Source organism: Microtus oregoni, unplaced genomic scaffold, assembly GCF_018167655.1.
Source record: "Microtus oregoni isolate MIOR12 unplaced genomic scaffold, Mior012 000113F_000, whole genome shotgun sequence".
NCBI lineage: Eukaryota > Metazoa > Chordata > Mammalia > Rodentia > Cricetidae > Microtus > Microtus oregoni.
In genome coordinates, this window is record NW_024544739.1 from 1224446 (window position 1) to 1248981 (window position 24536).

The 24536-nt window shown below is 38.2% G+C and overlaps 1 protein-coding gene across 1 annotated transcript in view; it reads left to right on the forward strand.

Annotated features, from left to right (window-relative positions):
• Positions 1–24536, forward strand: part of LOC121443765 (probable ubiquitin carboxyl-terminal hydrolase FAF-X) — a 143037-nt gene that overhangs the window by 14183 nt on the left and 104318 nt on the right. The window contains 5 exon segments of the mRNA XM_041645561.1: positions 3699–3814; positions 4009–4260; positions 4586–4721; positions 5955–6107; positions 17852–17956. Coding sequence (XP_041501495.1) covers positions 3699–3814; positions 4009–4260; positions 4586–4721; positions 5955–6107; positions 17852–17956 — 762 coding nt within the window.

The following is a 24536-nucleotide window of genomic DNA, read 5'->3' on the forward strand; positions in this document are numbered from 1 at the left end:
CTTTTCATATTCTTCTCTACATTTATTTCCATTGTATACATTCAAATGTGTTCCATTTTCTTCCAACTTTGTGTTTGGTTTTTCCTTTTGGTTCATAGTGTGGACCTGGGGGGGGGGGTGTAATTTATTTGTACAGTGCCTTTTCTAGCATGCCCAAAGTTGAGTTAAAACATTAGCACTGTAGAAGAAAAGAATAAGATGTGGCTGAGTTGCCGGTTTGAAACCCTTTTTCTCATAATTCTAGACTTCCCCGTACAATAACTTTTTTGCATCCTATGTTTGATTTTTTACTTGTTTTAATTATCTTAATTTCAGTTGTTTTTTGCTCTTTGAGAGATAGATTGTTTCTAATGTATAATTTAATTTCTGTTTTATTTATAATTACGCTTTTTTCTTTTGATTTCTTGTTTCATTGCATTATGTTCTGAAAAACATTCTGTTATATTAGTCTTGGATATTATCTTGTGATGTAGTGTAGGCTGATAAATGCTTCATCGGCTCTTGGGAAAGCATCTTCTGTTAATTTGTGGGGGAATGTGTGCTTGTTTTGTAGATTCTCCTGAACTTTTTTTTTTTTTATTTTTCGAGACAGGGTTTCTCCGTAGCTTTTGGTTCCTGTCCTGGAACTAGCTCTTGTAGACCAGGCTGGCCTTGAACTCAGAGACCCTCCTGCCTCTGCCTCCTGGGATTAAAGGCGTGCGCAACCACTGCCCGGCTTCTCCTGAACTTTTGTATGACTGTTACCCATCATTAAAGTATGGTATTTAATGTTCTGACCAGTTCTCAATTCAGTTTGTGAATATTTGTTTCTTACAGTTGGTAGCTCTGCATTTTGGTACATATTTTGTCTGCTATAATATTTTTACTGTGTTGGTATAGGTTTTGGAAGTTTAGAGTAGAATATAGAGGCCCAAAATAAAATGTGGGGAAATTATATCTTGGAAAAATACCATACAGGTTTATTTTAAATTTGTCTTTCAGATTGGTTTGTTTCATTCTCCTTTCTCTAAAACTTTCAAATATGTAATTAATCCTGATTTGCAGGGTTCCTAATGATGATTCTGAGTTTATATGGATATGCATCTTTCTTAAGGTTCTTTTCTGGTATCTTAGTTACTTTTTTATTGCTGTAAAATGACACCAAGACCATGGCAGCTATGAAAGAAAGCATTTAATTAGAGGCTTTCTTATAGTTTCAGAGATCTAGTCCATGACCATTGTGGTGGGGAGTGTGGGAGCAGGCAGACTGAATCAACAGCTAAAAGCTCACACATCTGATCTGTAAGTTATACACAGAGTGAGACACTTTGCTTGATGTCTTGAAACATCAAAGCCAGTGACACACCCCCAGCAAGGTCACACCTTCTTCAACAAGGCCATACTAACAACCTTTCATAAACAGTTCACCCAGTAGGACCAAATATTTAGATGTATGTGTCTGTGGGGATCATCTTATTCCAACCACCAAATCTACTTTCTGTTTCTTGGTCATGATTTCACAGTAATGCGTATGAGTTCTTGCTTGTGTCTTCTTAGATTTTTATGACTTCTTAAATGTATATATTTCTGTTCTCAAAATTGGGAAGATCTTTTGTATAGCATTCAAATAAACTCCATCTTTGCCTTTTTTGAACATTATGTTCTGTATTTTTCTCCATGGGTGGTGATTTATAAATCCTTTGGGATCAATACAGCTTTTTCTTATCTGACTTTAGGAGTTAAAATTACGCATATTAAATTTCTAGTAGTTAAATCTGCCTTGTTCAGACTTACTGTTGAATGTGTTATATTATTATCTATAATGATAGGTTTTTTAATTTTTTTTTTGTCCTCACTGGTGTACTCAATTTGCTTATATTTTTTTCTAGTTACCTTCAGGTTTTCGTCAGTATTTCTTATAGCTCTTAAGAATACCTGATATTAATACTTTTCAAATACGTCTGTCTGATTGTCTGGTTTTCTTTCCACAATCTTAACATTTGTTGAAATTTCACATTTTATAGTATTTTTGAACTTAGGCAAGAAAAGGAATACTTTTAATGTATGGACATGGACTTAAAGCCTGAAGAGATGACCCACCATATATATTCTTTTCTATGTGCATAGCTGCTTTAAAATTTTTTAATTTTTTTTTGTTTTTCGAGACAGGGTTTCTCTGTAGCTTTGGTGTCCGTCCCGGAACTAGCTCTGTACACCAGGCTGGCCTCGGACTCACAGAGATCCGCCTGCCTCTGCCTCCCGAGTGCTGAGATTAAAGGCATGCACCACCACCGCCCGGCTAAAATTTTTTAATTTTTAAATCCTACCTCAGATTGCTTGGATACCTCACTTTTATATTCTTTATTAAGTAATTTGTCTTAGTAGTCTGTCTGCTCTGTAGTTCCAGTATGTTTTCATACCATTCTTTTCTTGACTTATCTTTACTCTTCTGCCTTAAGCCATTTAACATAAAAGTTAGCACCTCAGGTAGCCTCCTGGCAGGTTACTACAAAATTATTTCTCCTTTTGATTCAACTGGGTTTTTTTGGCACTATGTTTAATTTATTGTATGTTTAACCAATTTTCAAGGTTTTTATAAAGTTCTAACTCATACAGAGTTTACAAACTGAATTCATTTTTCTTTCAGATAACATTAGGAATTTATAAACAAAAGTGGAAACAACCATAAACCTAGTAGTTTTAGTCTTTATTTAGTTTCTCATCTCTTAAAATTAGCAATAGCTTATACTGATTTATTTTTCAAGAATTTGACTTTTCTGTAGCATTGTTTAATGTTGTACTTTTTGTTTTGTTTTGGTGTGTATTTGTGTATGGGAGGGTGATATTTAACTGGAATTGGGTCCCACACAACTACAGGTCAGTGTTAGGTATCCTCAATTGCACTTCATTTTAACTTTTGACTTAGGAGCTTTCCATGAACCTGGAGGTCAGTGATAGACATGACAAGGTGACCATCAAGTCCTGGGCATCCTCCCGTCTGCATCATCATTGCTGGGAGTACAGTCACTTGCAGCCACACTTATGTTTTTTACATCAGTCTGGCCTGGCAAGCATTTTGCAGACTGAACCTTTTTTGTAGTCCCTTTTCTATATAAATTCAGAAAACATTTCCCCTGCAGGTTCATTATTCTCTCTCCATTACTCTTTCTATTTTCTCTTAAAATTGATTTTTAGAACAAAAGACTCACAGGCCTTTTTAATTAAACATGTTTATTTTTCCAATTTTTTAATTTTAAAATTCACCTTGTTGTTGTTTCTTTTTGTTTGTTTGTTTGTTTGTTTGTTTTTTGAGACAGAGTTTCTCTGTAACTTTGGAGCCTGGAATTAGCTCTTGTAGACCAGGCTGGTCTCAAACTCACAGAGATCTATCTGTCTACCTCTTCTTCCCGAGTGCTTAGGTTAAAGGCATGTGCCACCACCAACCAGCTAAAACTTACTTCTTAAATGTAGAAAATGTTAGCTGATCAAAGCCCAATATTTTGCTCGTAATATATATGCAATTTAAAAAGTTAACTCTTTCTGAGCAAAAATATAAAAAGAAACAGTCACTCTTAAAGGGTCTTCCTAAACAAGTAAATCATATATGTGTGATTTTATAACAGAGTTTGGCTTATAATTATATATTGTCTGTTTTAAAACATAAATTTTAGGTAGTAATTTCTTAAAGAAGTAATTTAATGCTTATCATTCACTTACAGGGTTGGTTAGTGGATCTTATTAACACATTTGGCACATTAGATGGTTTCCAGATTTTGCATGATCGTTTCATTACTGGATCAGCATTAACAATTCAAACAATTTCAGCTCTAATTAAGTAAGTTATATTTTAAGATATTTTCAGCATAATATACAAGTTGCTCTTATTTACTTGGAAATAATTGAGTTTTAATTCTTAAATGTTTTTTTTTCTGAATTTAGCATGATTTGCTTGTACGTATTGAAACTAATTTGAAAACTAGACGGTAGAAGAAAAATTGGATATTAAAGTTTTGTGTTCCCTCTTTTCAGGCCTTTTGGACAGTGCTATGAGTTTCTCACTCAACACACTTTAAGAAAGTACTTCATCCCAGTTATTGAGGTAGTTCCACAATTATTACAAAAAATAACTAATGAAGAACTGAAACGAGAAGCAAAGAGTGAAGTGAAAAATGATGCCATTTCAATGATTATTAAATCTCTAAAGAGTTTAGCCTCAAGAATTCCAGGACAAGAAGAAACTATTAGAAATTTAGACATTCTTAGGTTAAAAATGATACTCAGGTGAGATACTTTTTACCTATAGTTACTGTTACTGTGATTTATGTTGTTGCCTATTCGGTGATTGCATATTGAATTTAGGATCCTGTATGATAGGCAGCCATTTTACCAATTTGAAAAAAAATGGTTTGTTTGGATTTGGGTTTTTATTGTTTGTTTTGGGGTTGTAACAGTCTATGCTGGCTATGAATTCACTGTGTAACCCTGGCTTTCATTTTGTGATACTCCCACTTCAGTCTTTAGAGTTGCTTTTGTGTTATGCATGTGGCACTAGCCTTTGCTATTCCTATGAATCATGAAAAATTATTATTGATTACAATTTTTATAGATTGCTGCAGATTTCTTCTTTTAATGGAAAGATGAATGCACTGAATGAAATTAACAAGATGCTGTCAAGTGTATCATATTATACACATCAACATGGTAATTCTGAGGAAGAATGGCTAACCGCTGAACAAATGGCAGTAAGCTCCATTTTTTTATATAATCGAAACATACTTGCCTCTTTATTTATTTTTTTGTGTATAGGGCTGGAATTTCTGAGGACAGTTTATGAGACTCAGTTCTCTGCCTGTCAGTCTGGGATCTAATGACCAAACTTGGCAGCAAACTCCAAGTGTTTATTACTTCTACCACAAAACAAAAAAATAATAAGGCCTGGAGAGATGACTTAATGGCTTCGAGCACATTTGTTGTGCTTCCAGAGCCATTGGTTTCCAGTTGCTGCAAATATCTCTAATTCTAATTTGAGGGAATCACACACCCTCTTTTAGACAACCAGGGAATGCTTCACACATAATATACACATGGTTCACTAACATATGATAAAAACACACTGTATACACAAATAAGTAAACTCTTAAAATTAAAACTGCTGAACTTTTTAAGTTGATAAACAATGGATTGGTAAGAATGTTAAGTAAATTACTGTATCTTTTGTGAATGTGTATCTGAATATAGGTGACTTGTTTAAATTAAAGAGAAAACTTCTGGAATCTAGTGAATGAGTATTCTATGGAATCACTTAAAACATTTTAATTTGAAGTGAATAGCAGTTATAAAAACTTGAATTATAATTTAATATGAGTACTGTTTATACATATTTGTGAAGAATAATCATTGTCTTACAAGAGTCTTAATTACCAGATTGTCTCAGAACTTTGAGGGCTTTTTTTCTTAATTGTTGTGAAAATAGTATATACCTAAGAGAAAGACTTTGACTAAGGATTTATTTAAGCTCAGATTTTATGTTTATATCCATAAATTAAATTAGCATCTCTCAACAATGCAAAAGAGGAAGCATTTTTTGTTATAAATTAAGGTGACATTTTTGAGGTATTTGAATACATTTTACAAGAGAATGTTCTAAAACATACTGGAAATATAAAAGTCATTATGATCATACATTATAACTAAAATATGTGATACTGCTGCTCATAGATGAGGAATTTCTCTATATTTCAGAATTAAATTACATGCAGTTTGTAATTACCCATTAAGGCAGCAATTGTGTTATCTTAATGGGTACATTTTACATGCAGAATTTAATTCTATATAATTACTTGTTTTAATATTTAGTAACTGCATTAAAGATTGATTTCACTTGTGTCATCTGTATAAGTGAAAAATTTTATTTTGGTTTTTGGAATATTTTTATTTTCTACAGTTAAACAATATTTGTGCTGTTTTAAATTTAGGAGTGGATACAACAAAATAATAACTTATCCATACTCTTACAAGATAGTCTTCATCAGCTACAGTATGTGGAAAAGCTAGAGAAGATTCTGCGTTTTGTCATTAAAGAAAAGGCTCTTACTTTACAGGATCTTAATAATATCTGGGCAGCACAGGTAAGAAATTTTCTTAAGATAGTAAAAATTTAATAAAATTACAGGTTTATCTAGTGACTTGAGTAACAGATTTTTATTGCTACAATTTCAGTAAGCTATTTTATTTAGATATCTGGTCAGGAATTCTTTTTTTAAAAGATATCCATATATTTATGTAGTAAAGATATAGATGATTTTATATTACAAAATCATCTATTGAAGCAATTTTGGAAGGAATAATGGTGGAAAAAGTATAACGAATTTAGTAATTGGAAGAAGTTTTTCTTATACTCTTTGAAGAAGGAAGTGTGAAAAATTTGGAAAAAAATTTATTACTATATGAGTTCCAAAAACCTATGATTGCTATGTTAGATTGGAACTTTTAATAATAAGTTACCTTATTTTGCTAGAAAATACTGTGTAATTTTTTTTCATTTTTTTATTATTGAGAAAAGGAAGGAAAAAAAGTTTCCACCTCCTCCCAGCCTCCCATTTCCCTCCCCCTCCTCCCACCCTTCTCTCCTTCCTTCCATCCTCCCCCTCATCCCACTCCTCTCCCCCTCCCTCTCCAGTCCAAAGAGCAGTCAGGGTTCCCTGCCCTGTGGTAAGTCCTAGGTCCTCCCCCCTCTGTCCATATCTAGGAAGGTGAACATCCAAACTGGCTAGGCTCCCACAAAGCCAGCACATTACATAGGTTCAAAACTTCATGCCATTGTCCTTTGCGTCTCATCAGCCCTCATTGTTCGCCATGCTCAGAGAGTCCAGTTTTATCCCATGCTTTTTCAGTCACAGTCCAGCTGGACTTGGTGAGCTCACAATAGATCAGCTCCACTGTCTCAGTGGGTGGGTGCACCCCTCGTGGTCCCGACTTCTTTACTCATGTTCTCCCTCCTTCTGCTCCTCATTGGGACCTTGGGAGCTCAGTCCAGTGCTCCAGTGTGGGTCTCTATCTCTATCTCCATCCATCTCCAGATGAAGGTTCTATGATGATATGCAAGATATTCGTCAGTATTGCTATAGGCTAGGGTCATTTCCGGTTCCCTATCCTCAGCTGCCCAAGAAATTAACTGGGGACCTCTGCTTGGGCTCCTGGGAGCCACTCTAGGTTCAAGTCTCTTGCCAACCCTAAGGTGGCTCCCTTAACTAAGAATTGTGCTTCCGTGCTCCCCTATCCTACCTTCCTTTATCCCTATCTTCCTTTTTCCCCAAGTTCCCTCCATCCTCCCCTTCTCTCTTTTCTCTCCCCATCTCCCCTTACCCCCATCCCACCCCACCCCCAAGATCCCAGTTTTCTCCCCGGCAATTTTGTCTGCTTCCCATAGCGAAGAGGATAACTATATGTTTTTCCTTTGGTTCAACTTCTTACTTAGCTTCTTTAGGATCACCAATTGTAGACTCAGTGACCCTTATTTATGGCTAGAAACCAATTATGAGTGAGTACATCCCATGTTCATCTTTTTGGGTCTGGGTTACCTCACTCAGGATAGTGTTTTCTATTTCCATCCATTTGCATGCAAAATTCGAGAAGTCATTGTTTTTTACCGCAGTGTAGTACTCTACTGTGTATATATTCCATACTTTCTTCATCCATTCTTCCATTGAAGGATATCTAGGTTGTTTCCAGGTTCTGGCTATTAGAAATAATACTGCTATGAACATAGTTGAACAAATGCTCTTGTCATATGATAGGGCATCTCTTAGGTATATTCCCAGGAGTGGTATTGCTGGGTCCAGGGGTAATTTGATCCCGAATTTCCTGAGAAACCGAAACACTGCTTTCCCAAGTGGTTGCACAAGATTGCATTCCCACCAGCAATGGATGAGGGAACCCCTTCCTCCACAGCCTCTCCAACAGAGGCTATCATTGGAGTTTTTTATTTTATCCATTCTGACAGGTGTAAGATGATATCTCAAAGTTGTTTTGATTTGCATTTCCCTGATCGCTAAGGTGGTTGAGCATGACCTTAAGTGTCTTTTGGCCATTTGAACTTCTTCTGTTGAGAATTCTCTGTTCAGTTCAGTGCCCCATTTTTTAATTGGGTTAATTCGCATTTTAAAGTCTAGTTTCGTGAGTTTTCTATATATTTTGGAGATCAGACCTTTGTCTGTTGCGGGGTTGGTGAGATCTTCTTCCAGTCAGTAGGTTGCCTTTGTGTCTTAGTGACAGTGTCTATGCTTTAGAAGCTTCTCAGTTTCATTTATTCAATGTTGCCCATAATGCCTGTGCTGCTGGGATTATACGTAGGAAGTGGTCTCCTATGCCCATAAGTTGTAGAGAACTTCCCACTTTCTCTTCTATCAGTTTCAGTGTGTACAGATTGATATTGAGGTCTTCAATCCATTTGGACTTGAGTTTTGTGCATGGTGATAGATATGGGTCTGTTTTCATTCTTCTACAGGTTGACATCCAGTTATGCCAGCACCTGGATTTGTTGAAGATGCTTTCTTTCTTCCATTGTATACTTTAGCTCCTTTATGGAAAATCAGGTGTTCATAGGATTGAGGGTTAAAATCCTGTCCTCTATTTGATTCCATTGGTCGACTTCTCTGTTTTTATGCCAATACCAAGCTGTTTTCAATACCATAGCTCTGTAATAGAGTTTGATGTCAGGGATGGTAGTGCCTCCAGAAGTTCCTTTATTGTATAAGATTGTTTTGTCTATCCTGGGTTTTTTGTTTTTCCATATAAAGTTGATTATTGTCCTCTCCAGATCTTTGAAGAATTTTTATGCGACCTTGATGGGGATTGCATTAAATCTATAAATTCCCTTTGGTAAAATTGCCATTTTTACTATGTTGATCCTCCCAATCCAAGAGCAAGGGAGATCCTTCCATTTTCTGGTATCCTCTTCAATTTCTTTCTCCAATGCCTTAAAGTTCTTGTCAAATAGATCTTTCACTTCCTTGGTTAGAGTATCTCAAGCCCTGAAAGTCTTTTTTTTTTTCTTTTATGCTACTGATGTGTCTTACCCTCTGAGCTTACATGGTAAGATTTTGATTTTGAACTTTATTTTGGTTCACCTTTTCTTTACCAGTTCTATTTTTTCTTCATCTATACTTTCATGTCTTGAATTTTTATTTCATTCAACTTTTTTTATCATGTTTATAAATGCTATTTTGAAGTCCTAGTGCGTCCAATATGTCTTCCAATAAACAAATAAATATGTGCTTCCAATAAATTACTTTTTCAGACCCAAACAGTAGTGTTGCTATGTTCTAGGTGAAGCCATATTGTCTTTGTTATTCATGTTGTGTTTACACTGACTCTGCTTATCTGTAGTTATGGTGTTTATTGGAATAGAGCTTTGTTGAATCTATTACACCAATCTGACAGTTGATTGGCCAGAAGAATGATGCTTGGATCTCAGTTTTCACAGCTCAGTTCTGAAACCTGATTAGAGTTGGGGTTTAGACCCCAACCATGTCCAAGTTGTTGTAGTGATGGGGTTGGGTGATAAGCTATCGGACCTCCAGCGGCAACCAATCCTGGAGTTCCTTCAAGGTCTTTAAGTCAGAAAAAGGACTAGGATTACACTATTAAGGATGTGAATGAGTACAAAGAAGATGGAAGAGGTAGAGGTTGAGGAGGAGCTGAGATGGGCAGGTAGCAGAAAGTCTAAGAGTACTCTCCAGAAACCAGAATGAAAGAGGGTACGGTGTGCACAGTTAGACTACCTAGGTTCCAGACAAGTGTGGCACTTCTAAGGTCCCTAGTAGATAGTGGTTCACCAGTCAAACAAAAGGAGATGGTCTCAGAAGAATTACTGAAACTGACAGCAAGGAACAGCTATAGAGATGCTGCCAAGTTTTTTGTTCAGATAAAATATTTTACTTTTCCTTCATTAAACATTTAGGTTCCTTTCTTTTTTTTAACAGAGCAAAGGACTTTATTCATTATTTCTTTAAATTTTATATATATAATATCACAGATACATATGAAACATTAAATAAAAATACACAGCATAACAGTTATAACAGTAACATATAAGTATATAGTACCAAGTAGATCATAAGCTGGTGGTGGTGGCACACACATTTAATCCCAGAACTTGGGAGATAGGGGCAGGCAGATATCTGGATTTAAAGCTATCTTGGTGTACAGAGTGAGTTCCAGGACAGCCAGGAACTCTTGTCTCAAAACAAACGGAGAGAGAGAGAGAGAGATTGGATAATATAACATTTAGGCACTCAAACTAAAAGACTGTGAGATAATGAATATACTGACTTGATTGACACCAATAGTTATTTCTAAATATATGACTATTAAGGCAGAATTTCATATGTCTTAAATATGATTTAAATTTTTTAATTATTTAAAACAACTTAAGTTTAATTATAATTTGATTCTACCCAAGTCTTTCCAGATCATTTCTTCCTCCCTGTTTATCCACCCAAATTTTAAGTTCTTTCTCAAACAAAAGGAAGGAAGTATAACAACAAACCCAGGAAACAAAGTACAAAAACAAACTTCAAACTTTAGCTAAATAAAAGCACACAAAAAACTGTGGAATCTATTTTTTTTTTTTTGTTCCTGGAACTAACCTTGTAGACCATGCCAGCCCTGAACTCCGAGAGATCCACCTGCCTCTGCCTCCCAAGTACTGGAATTGAAGGCATGTGCCACCACTGCCCAGAATCCATTATTCATTGTTCAACTACTGCTAAACATTAGGCCTCTCCTGGAGTAGTTATTAATCCCTGTAGGTATTATAGTGTCTAGGTTTTATTCATTCATTCTTTAATAACAGTGTAAAATTCAAGATAAAACAAAAGCAACCACATTGAGTCTGATCAAGGCAACTCAACAGAAGGAAAAGAGCCCAAGAGAAGGCACAAGAATCAGAGAACCACTACTTTGCACATTCAGTAATTCCATAAAAACATTTAACCTGGAAGTCATTATATATTCATAGAGGACCTGATGTAGGCCCTGTACATGTTGCCTCAGTCTCTTTACTCAGTTGGTTTAGAGGCCTTTATTCTCGTTTTGGCTCTTTTGTGCCTCCTTTTCCATGGGGTTCCCTGGACTATTGAGTTGGGGTAATTTGATGGAGACATCATTTAGGGCTGAGTGCTCTAAGATCGCTCACTTTCTGCCTACTGTTTGATGACAGGCCTCTCTGTATTTGTTTCCATCTGCTCTAGGGGAAAGTTTCTCTTCTGATGATTGAGTAAAGAAGGCACTGATCTGTAATGTAATACCATCAGGAGTCATTTATTCACTATTTTTTAATAGACCAGTCTTACTTGGTTTTGCCCTAGGCCTCTGGACTATCTAGTCTTAGGAGCTTTTAAACACAGGGGCTGGAAAGATGGCTCAGAGGTTAAGAGCATTGCCTGCTCTTCCAAATGTCCTGAGTTCAATTCCCAGCAACCACATGGTGGCTTACAGCCACCTGTAATGGGGTCTGGTGCCTTCTTCTGGCCTGCAGGCATACACATAGACAGAATATTGTATACATAATAAATAAATATTTAAGAAAAACACAGGTAGGTTAGGGTATGGTTTCTGTGAAGTAGACATTAAGTCGTTATATTGGTTGTGTTACTCCCACAAGCTTTGTGCCACCATTGCCCTATCATATCTTTTAGGCAGTCTACATTCTCCATAGGATGAACTGTCACTTCTGTTATTCAGCATGAGCTGTCACTTGTCACAAGGCATTCTGTCAGATGTAAAATGAACTATCAGAATTGTTTTGATTGGTATTTCCCTCATTGCTGAAAGATGTTGGCCATTTAAGTATCCTCAGTCACTGAATTTCCTCTATTTAGAATTCTCTGTTTATATCTGTACCCATTGTTTGTTTCCTTGATAGTTTCTTGAGTTCTTTATTTATTTTGGATATTAGGTCTCTATTGGATTGGAGTTGGTGAAACATCTTTTCCCATTCTGTAGGCTGCCACTTTGAATAATGTGTCCTTTGCCTTGCGGAAACATCTTCAATTCATGAGATCCTACTTACTAGTTATTGATCTTATAAATATTTATTTATTATGTATACAATATTCTGTCTGCAGGCCAGAAGAGGGCACCAGACCCCATTACAGGTGGGCACCAGACCCAATTACAGGTGGCTGTGAGCCACCATGTGGTTGCTGGAAATTGAACTCAGGACCTTTGAAAGAGCAGGCAATGCTCTTAACCTCTGATCCATCTCTCCAGTCCCTTAGTTATTGATCTTACTGCCTGTACTATTCTTGTCTATTTCTATGTCAGTGTGTTCAAGACTGTTGTCATTTTCTCTTCTATGTGGTTCAGTGTAAGTGGTTTTATGTTGGGTTCTTTCATCTATTTGAAGTGTTTTTTTTCAGGGTAATAATTATAAATCTATTTTCAGTCTTCTACAGTTTGACTGACCTTTCAAGATTTGTTAAGAATTGTGTTGGGATTTTGATGAAAGTGGCGTTGGTTCTGTAGATAGCTTTTAGTAGCATGGCCATTTTTACTATTTTATCCTACTGATCCATGAGCACAGACAGGTTTTTCAGTGTACTGGTGGTGTCTTCTTCAGTTTATTTCTTCATGACTTTTAAGTTTTCATACAGGTCTTTTATTTGCTTAGTTCAAAATACCCAGGTTATTTATGTTTGAAGCTTTTATAAAAGGTGTTTTTTTCCCTAATTTCTTTCTCAGACTGCTTGTCATTTGAATATAGGAAGGCTCCTGATATTTGTGAGTTAATTTTGTGTGCAGATCCTTTGCTGAAAGTGTTATCAGCTATAGAAATTTCCTGGTGGAATTAGTCTTCGGTAACCTGTGTATGTTACCATATTATTTGTAAATAAATATATTTTAACTTCTTCCTTTTCAATTTTTAACCCTTTGATCTCCTGTTGTCTTATTATTCTAGCTAAGACATCAAATTTTGAATAGATGTGGAGAGTGGACAACCTTGTCTTGTTCCTCATTCTAGTGAAGTCTAGAGTTTCATTTCTCTCCATTCACGATGCTGTTGGCTATAATCTTCCCAGAAACTGCCTTTGTTATGTTGAGATATCCCTAATCCCTCTAGGACTTTTATCATGAAGATATCTTGGATTTTGCCAGAGACTATTTCTTTCTTTCTTTCTTCCTTCCTTCCTTTATTTATTTATTTATTTATTTATTTTTTTATTGAGAAAAGGAAAAAAAAGTACCCGCCTCCTCCCAGCCTCCCATTTCCCTCCCCCTCCCCCAAACTCCTCTCCCCCTCCCTCTCCAGTCCAAAGAGCAGTCAGGGTTCCCTGCCCTGTGGAAAGTCCAAGGTCCGCCCCCCTCGTTCTGGCTCTCCCCAATGTTGGCTTTCCTGGCGCAGAGAGATCAGGCCTCTGTGCTGGTTGGGCAGCTCGCAAACAAAGCACCTACCCAGCTTGGTGCAGGCAGGCCACAGAAACAAAGGAACTGCTGCCCGCCCGGGAGCCCCGAGAACTCGGACCCAGCGCCCAGATAGGCTGGGCTGGGCGATGCCACACGCCAAAAGAGGGCGGTGGGGCCGAAGTGGGGAGGGCTCTGGACGGAAGCTGGGTGGGCCAGGAAGAAAGAGGCAGCACCCAGGGAGTAGAGGCCCTGCAGAGAGCCCAAGAAGGACAGGGGGCCAAGGAACCCCCGAGCTCCCCGTCCCAGGCTGGCGACGTGGGCCAGAAACTCACCCCAATGCTGGGTCTCCTGGCGCCGAAAGATCAGGCCTCCGTGCTGGTTGGGCAGCTCGCAAACAAAGCGCCTACCCCGCTTGGTGCAGGCAGGCCACAGAAACAAAGGAACTGCAGCCTGCCCGGGCGCCCCGAGTACTCGGACACAGCGCCCAGACAGGCTGGGCTGGTCGATGCCACGCACCAAAAGAGGGCGGTGGGGCCGAAGTGGGGAGGGCTCTGGACGGAAGCTGGGTGGGCCAGGAAGAAAGAGGCAGCACCCAGGGAGTAGAGGCCCTGCAGAGAGCCCAAGAAGGACAGGGGGCCAAGAAACCCCTGAGCTCCTCGTCCCAGGCTGGCACCGTGGGCCAGAAACTCACCCCAATGCTGGTTCTCCTGGCACCGAGAGATCAGGCCTCCGTGCTGGTTGGGCAGCTCGCAAACAAAGCGCCTACCCCGCTTGGTGCAGGCAGGCCACAGAAACAAAGGAACTGCTGCCCGCCCGGGAGCCCCGAGTACTCGGACACAGCGCCCAGATCGAGTATTTCTTAATCTAACGATTTGATTATGTGTTTTTTTCTTTCAGTTAATTTTCATTTTATTTATTTTTGATTTTTTGAGACAGTTTTTTGAAATAGTTTTCAAGACAGTGTGGCTTTGGAGCCTGTCTTGGACTTTCTCTGTAGATAATACTGGCTCTGAACTGATGGGGTGTAAACGACCGGCAAATAGGATTAATCAGGCTAGCTTTAATATCAGCTTTATTAAGGGGAAGAAGGGGATAGCTAACAAAACCAAGGTTCCAACAAAGAGCAGGAAACAGAAGGGAAGACTGGGGAGTACACCCGCAAGATTTATAAGTAAATATTAGCCTAAGGGGATCCTGCCCTTCAAACAAGGTGATTGGCTTGCCTGCCCCCACATCTCCCCCTTTTGTCTAAATAAGACAGAACCAAACCAAATACAACTATATACAATAAGAACAAATAATAAATATAAAATTACAAATAACAAACAATATTGAGCAAGAAACCTGTAACAAAAGTTTTACTAAACATTCTATTTCAAGGAATCTAAATAATGTAGAGAGTAATTGCAATTATCTAATCTTCAACTCCGTCAAAGATCTGAGAGGGGAAGTAATATTTCTTAAGCAAACAGGAAGAACAAACGAGAAATTTCCAAAATGTGGAACAAATGACAGAGACAGCTGACTGCCTGTGCAATCACCCAACGTCTCATTAGCAATGTTGAGTCAACCAACTTTGGCTAAGGCCTAACATAACTGGCAGATCGTTATCAAAGGCAAGAAACTTTTTTTAGAACTATCCTACCCTGTCTTGGCAAGATAGGACAATCCTGTTTTATCCACTTACGGATATTTTGTATCTTTGTCAGTAGTTGAGGTGTGGGCTTTTCTTTTGCCTGAAGGCCAGTTGTGCGAAGAAGAAGACAAGCTCCCAGTGGAGTGTCTTTGGTGCTCAACGTTCTCTCAGGAGTAGAGCGGTGTTGCCAGGAGTGACTGTGTCTCATTGGCACGGAATTCCTAGGTTAGATTAAAGGCCATTTTCTACAGCTCTTCGAAGAGGTTGAAGATTATACTATCTATACTAAATATCTCTATGTATCTAAAGAACCTGATTATCCTAATATAAATATGACAAAGATATAATTTTCAATACCTATCTAGCTTGAAGACTAAGAGAATAAACAACTGTGCAATATATGAGGACAATGATCTCCAACTGTAAACAGTGTCATTACATAAATAATATCAGAGGTAGAAATGTATATTGCGATATGGTAAATATATTAATACAATATAAACAGGTATAAGCATACTCTTATAGAAGAAATAGAGGTAGAAGCATACTCACATTTAATATTCAGTATATCAATATACAAGAATCCCCTCAACCCGTATCAACCACTAAATGATGTCCCTAAACCTGAGGGTAAACTCCGCTGGGAGAGGGGATGTCGTCCTGTAATAGGGCTTTAAGCTGACATGGGGGCGACGTTCTTCTTAGGGGGTCCTGTGAAAGCAAATGATGGTAAAATTCCCATAATAACATTTGGCCTAAGAAAATTGTAACTAGCCTCTGAGTGTTTCTAGGAGATCTGGCTCAAAACTGGAAGTTAAACCACAGACAGTGTGCTATGTGAATTAGAGTATGGCTGTAAACAGCAGTGGGAGCGTGGATGGCGCTGCCTGAGAGGTTAGAGTGATTGGGGGGAGCTCGCTTGGATGGAGTCACGTGCCCTGTGGTGCGCCTACCTTACAGCAGCGCTGGCGGTAACAGCTGGCTAGAACCGCAGCAGGGTTGTGCTCATTCAGCCGGGGCTGTACTGCTGCCAACCAAGCTCGAATGCTGGGAAACTCAGCCGAGACAGGCGGGAGGGGTTAGCACACTGGGCTTCCCCTACACTGAGCTCAGAGATCTGCCTGCCTCTGCCTCCCCAGTGCTGGGATTAACGGTGTACACCACTATTGCTGTGCCTTTATGTTTATTTATGTATTTTGAATTATCCCTGCATCTTTAGGATGGAGCCTGTTTGAGCATTGTGGTTGATTTTTTTTTGAATACTTGGGTTTCTTTTTTATTTTCTTTGACAGGTGTAGTTAACTTTATTGATGGTATTCAAGAGAGTAGGGCTTCCTAAGCTCCTCCTGCTATTCTGGGGGTCTGGGATGGAAACTGACGAAGATGCTCAGTGTCAAGGGTTGAGTTAGGATAGAGACTGCTCAGCAACCGAGGGCGCCTCTCTTTTGCTGTGTCCTTGCTGGGATGGGGTTCCTGGGCAGGCTTCTTATTCCTTGGAGGCCATGTAGGCCATGAGGTCCACCACCCTGTTGCTGTAGCCAAATTCATTGTGGTACCAGGAAATGAGCTTTACAAAGTTGTCATTGAAAGCAATGCCAGCCCCAGCATCGAAGGTGAAAGAGTGGGAGTCACTGTTAAAGTCACAGGAGACAACTTGGTTTTCAGCCTAGCCCAGGATGCCCTTTAGTGTACCCACAGATGCCTGCTTCACCACCTTCTTGATGTCGTCATACTTGGCAGCTTTCTCCAGGCGGCATGTCAGATCCACAACGGACACATTGGGGGTAGGAACATGGAAGGCCATGCCTGTGAGCTTCCAGTTCAGCTCTGGGATGACTTTACCCACAGCCTTGGCAGCGCCAGTGGATGCAGGGATGATGCTCTGGGCAGCACCACGGCCATCTCACCACATCTTGCTAGAGGGGCCATTCACAGTCTTCTGCATGGCTGTGATGGCATGGACTGTGGTCATGAGTCCCTCCACGATGCCAAAGTTGTCATGGATGACCTTGGCCATGGCAGCTAAGGAGTTGGTGGTGCAGGAAGCATTGCTGACAATCTTGAGGGAATTGTCATACATGTCATAGTTCACACCCATCACAAACATGGGGGCATTCGCGGAAGGTGGAGATGATAACCTGTTTGGCCCCACCCATCATGTGGGCCCCAGCTTTCTCCATGGTGGTGAAGACACCAGTTGACTCCACAACATACTCGGCACCGGCTTCGCCCCATTTGATGTTGGCAGGATCTCCCTCCTGGAAGACGGTGCTGGCCTTCCTGTTGATGATAAGCTTCCCATTCTCAGCCTTAACTGTGCCTTTGAACTTGCCATGGGTGTAGTCATACTGGAACATGTAGACCATGTAGTTGAGATTGATGGCAACAACGTCCACTGTGCCAGAAGTGAAGGCAACCCTGGTAACCAGGCATCCAATATGGCCAAATTCGTTCCCTCTGACCTTTACCATTGTGTCTCTGGAACGAGGCTGGTACTGCATGAAAAGAAGCTCCCTAGAACAGGGAGGAGCAGAGAGCCTACTTGGGTTTCTAATTTTGAAAAAGTTTACTATATTTTATAGACTAAGTTTTTTTTCCTGAATATTATTGGTGTTTTAATCTTTAATTAATTTAATAAGTTAAATTAATAATTTCTTTTTTATTAAGTACTTTAAGTGGAAAAACTAAGTGGCTTTAGTTTCAGTGGAAATTGTTTTATGTTAAGGGTTATTCTTACACTTTCAGGTGAGAAGGTAACTAAGGGTTATCCAAGTCATAATACAGTGGTTTATATTTACTTTTACCTTTTTTTGTTTTCTTTCTTTGAAGGCAGGAAAGCATGAAGCCATTGTGAAGAATGTACATGACCTACTAGCAAAATTAGCTTGGGATTTTTCTCCTGAACAACTTGATCATCTTTTTGATTGTTTTAAGGTAAAAGTAAAAATAATAAAATATTGCTATTATTTAATTTGGTCTTCTTTGCTTTTATGTGCCTTTGGAAAAAAACATTGATCATTGGATAGTTCCTTTTTCTTCTAATTAGAACTTATAAGTGGTTTATATAATAATTTCTGTCATGCGTATGCACTTGTAACCATTTTAATTCTGCTTAGTTCTTTGACTTTAGTCTTTTCTGGAAATTTTAATGTTTATGGTAAAATATCTTACATAAATATAATGAAGGGTGGGATGATGAGGAGAAAATACCTAACTGCTCAACCATGATAAAATAATAAGAAATATTATTTTGTACATACTCTGTAATGTGTATTTGCATTTGTATTGATGGAATTGTTTAACTATTAAGTATTCTTTTTCTGTGTATTTGGTTAGAAAGTTGACTAATCAAAAGTTAGAACCCTGTTACAGTATTAGTGTACAAATATTCTAGTTACCATTGACTTTATTTTTTTTAAATATTTATTTATTTATTATGTATACAATATTCTGTCTGTGTGTATGTCTGCAGGCCAGAAGAGGGCACCAGACCTCATTACAGATGATTGTGAGCCACCATGTGGTTGCTGAGAATTGAACTCAGGACCTTTGGAAGAGCAGGCAATGCTCTTAACCACTGAGCCATCTCTCCAGCCCCCTTACCATTGACTTTAGCTATACAAGATTTCTTGTTTAAAATCATTATTACATTTTTGGCAATAACTTTTACTAGGCCCTGAAGATAAAGTATTTGTTTGATAATTTTCATTAAAATGTGAAGAATTATATTCTATATCCCAATTGCTGTTAATGCCAGCTATACCTTGGAGAAATTCATAGTATATACTGTAGGATGCCTGTTCAGCATTTTAACAGTTGTAGTTTTATAGGCCCCAAACTGAAATTAAATGTGTATAAATTATAGAAGGATACAGTAGAAGATACTCTCATTAAAATGACAAAAACCAATATATTAGAACCATTTTATATATAGGTGGAGCTATCTGAGGGAAAGAAATGAAGTGATATTCTAAAAAGTAAAGTTGTTTGATATTGTGAATACTACTGGCATGTTTATGTATATTTTTTACTAATTTTTATTGAGCTCTACATTTTTCTCTGCTCCCCTCCTTGCCTCTCCATTCCCTATCAACCCTCTCTTAAGGTACCCATGTTCCTAATTAACTCAGCAGACCCTCTCTTTTTCTGCAATCTATGTATGTCTCTCTTAGGGTCCTCGTTGTTGTCTGGGTTCACTGGATTTATGATTTGTAGGCTGGTTTTCTTCACTTTATATTTTAAAACCACATATGAGTGAGTCCATATGATAATTGTCTTTCTGCATCTGGATTGCCTCACTTAAAATGATGTTTTCTAGCTCCATCAATTTGCCTGCAAATTTCAAGATGTCATAATTTTTTTTCTGCTGTGTAGTGCTCCATTGTGTAAATGTACCACATATCCATTCATCAGTCGAGGTGCATTTAGGTTGTTTCCAGATTCTGTTTATGACAAATAATGCTGCTATGAACATAGTTGAGTACATGTCTTTGTGGAATGATTGAGCATCCCTTGTGATATATATCCAAAAGTGGTACTACTGGGTCTTGAGGGAGGCTGTTTCTTAATTTTCTGAGAAATTGCCACACTAATATTGAAAGGGGCGGTACCAGCTTGCATTCATACTAGCAATGTAGAAGTGTTCCCTTTACCGCACAGCCTCTCCAGTATAAGTTGTCATCAGTGCTTTTGTTCTTGGCCATTCTTACAGGTATAAGATTGAATCTCAGAGTTGTTTTGATTTGCATTTCTCTGATGACTAAGAATGTTGAACATTTCCTTAAGTGTCTTTCAGCCATTTTAGATTCCTCTGTTGAGAGTTCCCTGTTTAGGCCTCTACTCCATTTTTTTTTATTGGATGATTTGTTCTTTTGATGACGAATTTCTTGAGTTCTAGTATATTTTGGAGATCAGACCCCTGTCTGATTTAGGGATAGTGAAGATCTTTTCCTGTCTGTAGGCTGTCATTTTATCTTGTTAACTGTGTCCTTTGCTTTACAGAAGCTTTTCAGTTTCAGGAGGTCCCATTTATTAATTGTTTCTCTCAGTGTCTGTACTGCTGGGGTTGTATTTAGGAAGTGGTTCCCTGTGCCAATGCGTTCAAGTGTACTTGCCACTTTCTCTTCTATAAAGTTCAGTGTGGCTGGCTTTATGCTGAGGTCTTTGATCCATTTGGACTTGAGTTTTGTGCATGATGATAGATATAGATCTATTTTCATTCTTCTACATGTAAATATTCAGTCATGCCAGTCCATTTGTTAAATATGTTTTCTATTTTCCATTTGATATTTTTTGCTTCTTTGTCTAAATCGGGTGTTATATTTCAAAGGATTAATATCCGGGTCTTCAGTTTGGTTCCATTGGTCCTCCTGTCTGTTTTTATGCCAAAACCAGGCTGTTTTCAGGGTTGTAACTCTGTAGTAGAGCTTGAAGTCAGGGATTGTGATGCCTTTGGAAGTTCTTATATTGTACAGGATTGTTTTGGCTATCCTAGGTTTTTTGCTTTTTCATTTTAAGTTGAGTACATTGCTTTCAGGGTCTGTGAAGAATTTTGCTGAGATTTTGATGGACATTGCATTGGATCTGTATATTGCTTTTGGTAAAATTGCCATTTTTACTATGTTAATTCTGCCTACCCAAGAGCGTGGGATACCTTCCACTTTCTGGTGTATTCTTCAATTTCTTTCTTCAAAGCTTTAAAGCTCTTCTTCTTCTTTTTTTTTTTTTTTTTTTGGTTTTTCGAGACAGGGTTTCTCTGTGGCTTTGAAGCCTGTCCCGAACTAGCTCTGTAGACCAGGTTGGTCTCGAACTCACAGAGATCCGCCTGCCTCTGCCTCCCTAGCGCTGGGATTAAAGGCATGTGCTGCCACCGCCCAGCCTTAAAGTTCTTGTCATACAAGACTTTCACTTGTTTGGTTAGCGTTATTTCAAGGTATTTTAATGCTGTTTGTGACTATTTGTGAAGAGTATTGATTCTTTTATTTCTTCCCCAGCCTTTTTATCATCTGTGTACAGGAGGGCTACTGATTGTTTTTTGAGTTAGTCTTGTATCCTGCTACATTGCTGTAAGTTTTTATGTGTTGTAGAAGATCGTTGGTAGAATTTTTGGGGTCACTTATGTAAACTATTATATCATCAGCAAACAGTGAGAGTTTGACTTCTTCTTTTGCAATTTGTATCCTTTGATCTCCTTTGGTTGTCTTTGTCTTATTGCTGTAGCTAAGACCTCTAGAACTATATTGAATTGATATGGAGAGAGTGTACAACCTTGTCTTGTTCCTGATTTCAGTAGGATCTCTGTGAGTTTCTTTACAGTTAGTTTGATGTTGGCTGTTGGCATGCTGTATGTATTTAGGTTTGTTCCTTGTATCCCTGCTCTTTCCAAGACTTTTATCATGAAGGAATGTTGTTGAAAACTTTTTTCAACATCTAATGAGATGTGGTTTTATATTTTAGTTTGTTTATTTGGTGGATTACGTTGACAGACTTTTATACAGGGAACCATCCATCCCTGCATCTCTGGAATGAAGCCAACTTTATCATGGTGGATGATGGTTCTGTTTTGTTCTTGGATTTGATTTGCCAGTATTTTATTTAGTAGTTTTGCATCAGTGTTCATGAATGAGATTGGTTTGTAATTCTTTTTTTTTTAGTGTGGTTTTTCTTTATGTGGATTGGGTAATTGTAGCCTCATAAAAAGAATTCAGCAATATTTCTTTTGTTTTTTTGTATTGAACAATTTGAGGAGTGTTGGTATTAGTTCTTTAAATCTTGTATAATTCTGAGCTGAAACCATCTGCTCCTGGCTTTTTTTGTTTAGGAGACTTTTGATGACTGCTTCTATTTCTTCAGCAGGTCTGTGTAATTTGTTTATCTGGTCTTGATTTAATTTTGGTAAGTGATATTTATCCAGAAACTTGTCCATTTCCTTTAAGTTTTTCAATTTTGTGGAGTACAGGTTTTTGAAATTTGACCTGGATTTCCTCCATGTATGTTGTTATGTCCCCCTTTTCGTTTCTGATTTTGTTAATTTGGATATTCTCTCTCTGCCTTTTGGTTAGTTTGGATGAAGCTTTGTCTATTTTGTTGATTTTTCTCAAAGAACCAACTCTTTGTCTCATTGATTCTTTGTATTGTTTCTTTGTTTCTACTTGTTGATGTCAGCTATCATTTTGATTATTTCCTGCTAATTCTCCTGGGTGAGTTTTCTCCTGTTTGTTCTAAAGTTTTCAAATGTTCTGTTAATTCACTAGTGTGGGATTTTCCAGCTTCTTTATGTAGGAATTTAATAGCTTTCTTTTTAACACTGCTTTCACTGTTTCCCATAAATTTGGGTATGTTGTTTGGTCATTTTCATTGAATTTTAAGAAGTCTTTAATTTCTCCCTTTATTTCTTCTTTTACCCATCAATAATTCAGGTGAGCATTGTTAAATTTCTATGTGTTTGTGGGCTTTCTGGAATTAGTATTGCTTTTGAATTCTAGTTTTAAGCCATAGTGGTCTGATAAGATACTTGGCGTTATTCCAGTTTTTCTGTATTTGTTGAGGTTTCTTTTGTTACCACGTATGTGGTCAGTTTTCAGAAGGGTTCCATGAGGTACTGAAAAGAATGTATATATTCTTTCATATTTGGATGGACTATGCTTTAGGTGTTTGTTAAGTCCATTTGAGTCTTAAAATCTGTTAGTTCCCTTATTTGTTCATTTTTTGTTTGACTGACCTGTCCAGTGGTGAGAGGGGAGTGTGTTGAAGTCTCCCACTATTAGCGTGTGGGGCTTAATGTATGATTTGAGCTTTAGAAGTGCTTCTTTTACATGAGGGTGCTTTTGTATTTGGGCCCTAGGTTTCCAATATTGAGAGTTTCTTTTGATGGATTTTTCCTGTGACTAATATGAAATGAACTTCTTTGTCTCTTTTGATTGATTTTAGTTTGAAGTCTATTTTATCAGGTATTAGAATAGCTACACCAGGTTGTTTCTTAGGTTCATTTGACTAGATATTTTACCCTTTACTATGAGGCTATGTCTGTTTTCATTGTTGGTGATGTTAATTTGTGTGTTTTTCCCTTCTTTGGGATTTGCTGCTTTAAAATCATCAATTGTTGTAGTATGAGGGCTGCTTGTCAGGATTTCTGTCCTGCCTGGCTCCCACAGTCTTTAGGTCCTAAAGAAAATCACACTGAGGTCTCCATAAGTTATTAACTGATTGGCCCATTTGCTCAGGCTTCGTATTAGCTCTTATATATTAACCCATAATTCTTATCTATGTTAACCACATGGCTCTGTACCTTTCTTAGCCATGCAGATCACATCCTGTTTCTTCTGTGGTCTGGGCAGGACTCGGGAAAGAGCTTCCTTCTTCCCAGAATACTCCTGTTTTCATCACCCGCCTCTGCTTTCTTTCTGGTTGACCCGCCTATACTTCCTGCCTGGCCAATCAGCGTTTATTTAAAACATGATTGACAGAATACAGACAATTCTCCCGCACCACTTTCCCCTTTTATTTTTTTAAACAAAGGAAAACATCCTTAGTCCATTTTTTGGGAATGTGGGCACAGTATTCCATGCTACTTCCAGCTGGTTGGGAGCGCTGATAATCTTATGGGGAGCTACAGAAAATGTAGAATTATGATCAAGTCCTGACTGGAGTATCCTGTGAGTCTTGATCATCTCAGGCGGCAGTCTTGAATCTGTTCTGGATGTAGAACTCAGACATCTGGGCTGTCTGTTCCTATCAGAGATTTCTCAGCTGGTCTTCCTTGATCAAACCAGATTTTTCTTAACTCAGAATGAATCCACAGCCTCTCATGTCCTGAGGAAAAAGCAAAATCTCTTCTCCAAAGTAACATACCTCTTGACTTCAATTTTGAAATCAAGGTATTTTCAAAGTACCTAACTTGGATTAATTTAGCAGCATTTATAAGCAAATATCTTTTAGCAGCTATTGCTCCTTCCTCAGCATTCAAACAATTCAGAGAGAGCATAATAACATACAGTGTCCAGATTCTCTATGTGTTTTCCATCTTTATGCAGTTTTATTTTAAACTGTATTTTTTATTTTTAATTTTTGGCTTTTTGAGACAGGGTTTCTGTGTATCTTATCCTGGACCTCTCTCTGTAGACCAGGCTATCCTTGAACTCACAGAGATCCACCTACCTCTGCCTCCCAAGTGCTGGGATTAAAGCTGTGTGCTACTACACCCTGAACTCACAGAGATCTGTCTACCTCAGCCTCCCAAGCTTTGGGATTAAAGACGTGTGCCACTGTACCTTGAACTCACAGAGGTCCATCGACCTCTGCCTCCCAAGTGTTGGGATTAAAGGTGTGTACCACCACACCCAACTATTCTCTTCTTTTTTTTTAAGGACTTTAACTGCTTTCTTTTCCCTCCCAAACCAGCATATATTTTAACACAGAGTAAACCATTAAGAGGTTTTTTTTTTAACCTCTCTTTACTGTATATCTCTCTTTTTCTGACTACATGAGTCTTTAATTTACCAAGCAATATGAGTAG